Source organism: Rhinolophus ferrumequinum, chromosome X, assembly GCF_004115265.2.
Source record: "Rhinolophus ferrumequinum isolate MPI-CBG mRhiFer1 chromosome X, mRhiFer1_v1.p, whole genome shotgun sequence".
Classification (NCBI taxonomy): domain Eukaryota; kingdom Metazoa; phylum Chordata; class Mammalia; order Chiroptera; family Rhinolophidae; genus Rhinolophus; species Rhinolophus ferrumequinum.
In genome coordinates this window covers 7074928-7082248 of record NC_046284.1, presented here as the reverse complement: position 1 = coordinate 7082248, position 7321 = coordinate 7074928, and the positions used below count along the sequence as shown (strand labels likewise).

The 7321-nt window shown below is 48.0% G+C and overlaps 1 protein-coding gene across 1 annotated transcript; it reads left to right on the top strand.

Annotated features, from left to right (window-relative positions):
* The first annotated feature begins 4939 nt into the window (after positions 1-4939).
* On the top strand, positions 4940-6721 carry LOC117025463 (PWWP domain-containing DNA repair factor 3B-like). Its single transcript, XM_033111356.1, has one exon. It carries the CDS (start codon positions 4940-4942, stop codon positions 6719-6721), a length of 1782 nt encoding a protein of 593 aa, XP_032967247.1.
* The last annotated feature ends 600 nt before the right edge of the window (positions 6722-7321 follow it).

The following is a 7321-nucleotide window of genomic DNA, read 5'->3' as shown; positions in this document are numbered from 1 at the left end:
CTTTCAGAAAGCCTCTCTGATTTGAAAACATTGACCGTGAATGCACCGCACTATTTGCCCTCCTCCCAAACTGGATAGGCTACACGGTGGGTCTTCATGGCCGTCTCCCTTTCCTCCACACTAAGAACTTGTTGAAAGCCTACATACACAGTTATATCCCATTCCAGCTTGCTCTTGTCTTGTGGGTGGCATGTGGAATCGGATGGCTTTGTCTTGCTCTAGAATCTGGGGTCCAGAACTGTGCTGGGTGTGTCTGGAGCCATCACCCCCTGAGAGCTGATTTGGGGCATCAGGTGCCAGATCGGCATCCAGTGACCTCACGCTGGTGGCTTGAATCGCCCATGATGGGAGTGTTTACATCATGGAAACAGGAAAAGCCTGGAAATCGGACCTGCACTCTTCCCTCCATAGGGCCTGTTTCCAGCACATCTCTGCCCAGGACTCAGCACAGAAGGGTCACCTGGAGCTCATGAAAGGAGGAAGAGCTGTATCACAGGGCAGCTGTGCCCCCTACTGTGAATGACAGTGAGAGAGGCAGTGTGTGCCCTGTGCCCTGATGATAGCAGCCCTTTCTCTGAGCACATTGCTCACTGGCGGTGTGGATACAGACGTGCACACTGAGCCCTGATTCCAAACAGGAGAAGCTCGTCTCTACCCCCCTATCGTCTCAGGTCAAGGGCACTGGGGGAGTTGTGTCTCTTCTCAGAAACCATGGTGTCCTGGCAACCTTGTCAATACACACTTGTCTAAAGTGAGACCCAGGGTCCTTTGATCCTGCCACGACCTGAGTTTCTGGTTGTCCTTCATCTGACATCTAAGTGCTTCATCCTCTCATCTTTTCTCCCCTCCAGGTCGTTTTATGTTGACCGAGATTCCTTGGATCCCACCTGCACAATCGTACCTGTCCTCGTGTGTCCTGGCCAGTGGAACAGAGTCCCTCAACAGGACCTGGATCGTGAGTGCGTGTGTGTGTGTGTGTGTGTGTGTGTCAAGGGGGGACAGAAGTTGTTTCCTTTTACTTTATTTCCTCTTACACCCATTTGTGAACACTTGCCTGCCCCCCATATTTATTTATGCATTCATTCTTTCATTCATTCTTTGGATATCTTGAGGTGAAATTGATAGAGAGCGAGATAACTGGTCTGCATCTGAGGATGTACTTCCTGGTTTCCATGGAAAGCTGACATCAGGGAGAACCTTTTGATGACATTCTGGTTTCCATGACGACTGGGGGAGCCATTTTTAACTGTCAGCAGAAACATTTAACAAGGATATTTACAGACTGGAGAGATGGAGTAACTGGAGAAACATCGAGACTAGTCAGTGTCTGCTGTCAATGTGAGTTTGTGTGTGTGTGTGTGTGTGTGTGTGTGTGTGTGTGAACGTGTGTGTGCTGTGTGATCTTTAGCTGGACATTCAGAGGTCTAATCCCTCCTGCTTTCTAAGAGAGAATGGCAGCCTCTCTTGTTGTGGGCTAAGGTAATTGAATACCCTGGCATACCCCAGCCCCGTTTCAGTGTCCTAGGTGACACCTGTTGCGTGAGGACATTGTCACTTGAGTTCTTGAAAGCTGAGATCCCCAAGTATTTCTCATTGTACACCTCTCCTTACAGTGATTGTCACATGAACCCTTAAAGATGTAAGCTCACTCACTTACACCTGCTTATAGTAAAGAGTTACTATGTGTACGATATGAGAGAGAACATTTGAAGGCAACAAAAGAGATGAATGGGTAGGGCTGGAAGATCTAAAGTAGCTTTGTGTAACTCGGGGGATGATACTGTGCTCGCCCTGAGTCACTGACGCACACAAATTAAGAGCGTGTTCTCTACAAGTCCACTTTCCAGTTATCACCGTTAGCTAAATGGAATTTGAATCAGTAAATGGCTCCCTCTTTAGTATATAAGCATAAATACAAGTTTGCTCTCAGAGGTTCTGGGGCTTTTGGTTGTGTGTTTGGAAGTGAATGCCGCTGATGTTACAGTTTGTGTATGTTTATTGTGTATGTTTCTAAAGAAAAGCATAGAATTTGTAGGGCATACCACCGCATTCTTTATCAGGGACGTGCCTGTAGAAGAAGTAGCTTCTAGGTAAAGGATAACCTTCTGACTATGAGGGATAGTCAGAGGGGTCTCCGAAGGATGACCTGGATGTGAGACAACTGGCTGTACCTTCCTCTGTGTTCTGCTCCTCTCAGGACCACCCCAATAATGGCCCTTCACACAACATCGAGACAGGGACATGGGACAGGAACAGGGACATGCGATTTCATTAGGGACCAGCAGCGGCATATGGGTGAACTCTCTCCCGAGAGATCAGGGTCCTAGTTCAAGGGCGAGGTGGCCCCTCTTAGATCCTGGCACTATGGCGGGAGCTCATCACTTTTCTCAGCATCAGGAGGAGAGGTCTCGGAAACCACATGGAGCTGGGCAGCCCCCTTTCCTTAGATGTGTGAGGTCCGCTCCTCCCAGCTCATGGGTCCTCAGGACCATACTCTCTTCCCTTGCTTTTTCCAGAATGACAAGTGCCCACTCGTCCTACCGTGGCACTCTTCTTAGTGCCTCATTGCTCCCTCTTTGCCTTTTCTGGATTCCAAATCATTCCATCAAGCTCTCTCTAATTAAAATAATGAGAAGAGCCTGCCTAAGAATCAGGTTTGTTTTCCTCTCTTTAGGTCTTGTCTTTTGCTTTGGTTTCTAGAAGTTTTACTAAGAGGAGCCTGGGCCTATCTGTGTGTGTATTTTTGCGTGTGTGTGTTTGTGTGTTTGTATGTGTATGTGTATATGTGAGAATTAGGGTCATGGTTGGATATATCAAATATGCCATGACAATTTTCCTTATCTTGGAAAATTTTTGACTATTTTTCATTCTCATAATCTGCAACCTCTCCCCCACCCTCTGCTCAGACTGCTGTAATTGAATATCTCTCATGTGGTGAGGTACATGCATTTTAATAATGAATATGCTTCCTCGATCATGCAAAACACATCCCAAAGATATGTGCAGGTAAACGCATACGCCTGTGAATGCATAGGAAATGTGGGGGAAGTCCCATTCCCCATCATACTGAGAGCCTGTGTCTAGAATGTGTCATCTCATGCATATTTCTCTGCACAGGGTTCATATTCTCTGCAGGCACATTTAACGTAACTTTAGAAGCACAAAACAACACCCTGACATTACAGAACATTACAGGCCCCACGTAGTCTCACACACACAAACACACACACACACACACACACACACACACACACACACACACGGCTAATGCGAAGTAATCCATGTGTCTAAGACAGACCGGGGCTACCATGAAAGCAGCAGTTTACACGGTTGTGAAATAGGAGGGACTAGCATAAACTAAGTAGCTTGAGGTGGAAATATTCGGAAATACAAATGAAGGAAGGAACGAAGCATGGCATATGGCATCTACTCTGCATTATACGTGAGACTTAACATTTCTGTTTACGAATGGCATGCATTCCAGAGTTGGGCAAGGGAAAATGATGAATCAACCCCCATTTCATTGGCTGAATTCCCTAACTCTTTTGCATAGTCTAGATTTCCATTAGAAGCGCTTAGGGCCTGGTGGTCGATATTTGATCCCTGGAAGGACAGTGCACTTCAGAAACACAGCGGGGTAAAGGGACTGCCAGACAAGTAGGTGGAGTATATGAATCCACAGGTCCTGCTCACACAACCACACCTACCAAGATCCACCTGGAGTTCGGTAAGACTTCCTCATCTCACCAGACACTGCTCTGCCATCATTTATTCATGTTGACGTTGGGGTGTGATTTAGTTGGCTCCTCGCTCTGCAGCTACTACTTTACACTGATTTGGTGCTGGGGTGTGGGTGGGGGAACCCCTTAAACCACCATAGAGAAATGAAGTGGCGCCCGTCCCAGACAATGGCACGTGCCTGCAGCAGTCCTCCCGAAAGGGCATGCCAGTGACCATCATGATGATCTCCATGAACATCTGGATTCTAAGCTCCTGCTCTTCACACGACATTGGGGCGACACCCAGGGTCTGTAGGTGGGACATCATCTCTGGTATCTTCGGGGGCACAGGGAGGCACTAGCACCCAAGGAAAGAAACCCAGAAGAATTCCCTTACGATGAGCCCTGAGGAGCACAGAAGGCCCAGGACGTCCAATAACACAAATGAGATGCCAGACACGACACCCACCTCCCCACACAGATGCTCTTTAACATGCAGTAGTAACAAATAGGGCAAGAAGTTGGGCTCAGGGGGCTATAAATCTCCTCTGGTAGCGTTTGTATTCTCTTCCCAAATACTTGCCTCTTATCTTGCCTACCCTGTCCAGACACACACCTGCAGTCTGATACACACTCTTCATATTTCTGTGTTTCATCTCTTATCAGTTCTCATTGACCAACGATCTTCTACTTCCACGAAAGGAATTCTTGCTGATATGTTTCCACTTTTGCTTTTTGTGTTTCAGTATTCTGCCGTGCAGTCTGTCAAAACACGAGTTCCAGCACCCCTGGGAGATTCAGGTGCAGGACAGGCCACACTGGCTGTGAACCCTTTCTGGTCCCAGGCAAAAACATGCGGTGAAGAACATTGTGTCAGGGAGGCCTGCTGTAGCTGCACCACAGCCCTCGACCTTTGTGAATGACCTCTCAACCCAAGTCAAATCATCATGGAATCTGAGTATGTCCTATGCAATTGGAAAGGCCGTTTTTGGCCAGCAAAGGTTTTGTCCCGATCCAGAACCTCACCACAAACTAAGAGGAAACAGTCATGTCCTCTACAAGTGGAAATTCTCTCAGTCCATAAAAAAATTCAAGTGAAAAACCGAGATGTGAAGATCCTAAACGAGTCTCAGATTGAATCCATTGCCTCCTCACTAGTGGCCCAGTCGAAGGCCAGTTTCTCACCTGGCGAAGAAGCGGCCTACAGAAGCGCTCTTACGATGGCACTGGAGATTCTGAAGGAGAGAGCAAAGTTGGGTCAGGCAAGAGCCTCAGATGACCCAGAGGCCACTACGCAGTCTCAAACGGGACCGCAAAAGCCATCTCGTAGCAAGTATCAGAAACCCAAAGGGAACTCACCAAGACATCTTAGGAAAAGAGAAAACCCCACATCACTGTTGCCCCCTTCAGGGGGTGAGGACACCCCGGATGGAGACAAAGAACAGGTGCGTACCTCCATGGCTCCTGTTCCTAAGGAATCGCAAGCAAAGTCCTCACAGAGCTCCAGCGTTGGCTCAAACTTCCCATCGCTTTCAGAAGACAACCGTATGAAAGAGGGCAAGAGAAAGAGGGTCCCCTCAAGAGTTCTGTGCCAGTGTTGCACAGTCGAGGAGGAGAGTGCAGGTGGTAAGGGTGGAGGCGTCCTTCCATCTCGGCCACCTGGTTTCATCGCCTCTGTGCCCAAGGCTGTGAAAGCAGAGGCGCGTGGCACCCGCCCAAAGACCCTGGCTGTCTCCTCTGAGAGCTCTACCTTCTCTGGGAACGGGAAGGACCCTGCACAGGGAGCCTGGGAGCCAGAATCACAAGGTACGGCAGCATCCTCCAGCGACCCTAAGCTGCGGCTGCCTGATTCACTCCATTCAGGAAGCAGAAAAAGGAAGCTGAAGGTACCAGATCGTGAGAAAAGACAGCAGGAACCTCAACCTTTGGTTGGCTCCAAGGCTATTCACCCCACCACCGCTACGAAGAAGAAGGGCACCAAGGAAGCAGCACGAGCGACAAGCACGGCTTTCCCACAGGAGCCATGTCCCATCACAAAAGGAGCGATGGTCTGGTTTAAGTTTCAAAGTCACCCGTATTGGCCAGCAATGGTAAAGAGTGTCAACCACACAGAGCAGACGGCGAGGGTGGTTTTGATTGAGGAAAACATGCACCATGAAAAGCGCGGCATTCAAGTGCCTCTTCGAAGACTGAAGCACCTGGATTGTAAAGAGAAAGAAAAACTAATCAAGAGAGCCGGGAGACTGTACGAGCAAAGTGTGAACTGGTGCTTCTCCCTGATATCCCACTACAGAGAAGGGCTCAGTCGTGGGTCCTTCAGGGGCTCTTTCCTGGACTATTACGCTGCTGACATTAGCTACCCAATGAGGAAAGACATCCAAGAGGGGAATCTGTATCTTGAGTTCCCAAAGGTGAATTATGCCGACCTGGAAGATTCTGAGGAGGAGAGCTCCCCGGACGGGAAGCCCCACAGGAAACTTCTCCCTGACCGGATGAGGGCCGCTCGGGACCGAGTCAACCAGAAGCTAGTGGACTTCATCGTGAAAACAAAGGGGGCTGACCACCATCTCCTGGACATCGTCAAAGGCAGGAAGGAGTCCAGGTGGCTGGCGTCCTTCCTGAAGTCAGAGAGGTATGTGATCTGTGTTGAAACATACCTGGAGGATGAAGATCAGTTGGATGTCGTGGCGAAACATTTACAAGAAATCTACAAACAAATAGACAGGAACAAGCTGGCTCTGACAAGAGACGACAAAGTGAGTTTTGTTCTGGAAGTCCTTCTGCCAGAAGCCATCATTTGTTCGATTGCTGCACTTGATGGAGTAGGTTACAAGGAGGCAGAAGAAAAGTACCTGCGAGGGCCACCTGTGCATGCCCGGGAGAAAGAGCTATTTGATAGAAACATCTTAAAGACTGTGAGAAAGAGAGGGAGAGCAAGGCTAAGTGACTCTTGCCCTGCGCCACACCTTCGCAGGGAGACCTCTCATTTGCATCATTACTAAGCACCCCTGTGTGCATAATACGCGGCACCCCTCCATTCTCTATGACGCGTAAAGACGATCTGGAAATTCGAGAACGTCAAATTTGGGAACCTGCTGAATTCCTTTGGGATCCATCTCCGGCATTTGTGGGTGTCACGGTCACCATCATTTCTCGTTCCCAAACTCTTCACAAACTAATTTGTTAAAATATTGCAAACACGTGTACTTATCTCTACTTGCTCGGATGTGTAACTGTCCAGATATTATATCTTCACAACATTGCTTTGGACTGTGTATACTTCATATTTTAATATAGGGTGTGCACACTTCCATTACATGAAAGAGCCCTGGTAACAGACATTAAGCAACAATTAACTTTAAAATCTGAGAAGTATTTCGCAGAAACATCACAAGGGTTGCTTATTCATTCAGTGATGCATCTGTATAAATGATCGGATTCCTTGCCAAGATAATTCCAGAGTTTTCCCTGCTATGCTTATTAGTTTAGACAAAAACAGCCTTGAGAGGTGAAACCAATGACAGAGATGTTTTCTTTGCGTTATCACTACCGTTAAATGTTTCTTGAAAAAGCAATCTGAAATCCAAACCAAGTGAATGGAT

Coding starts and splice junctions, on each gene's coding strand:
- LOC117025463 (XM_033111356.1), top strand. CDS start 4,940: ATGGCACTGGAGATTCTGAAGGAGAGAGCAAAGTTGGGTCAGGCAAGA.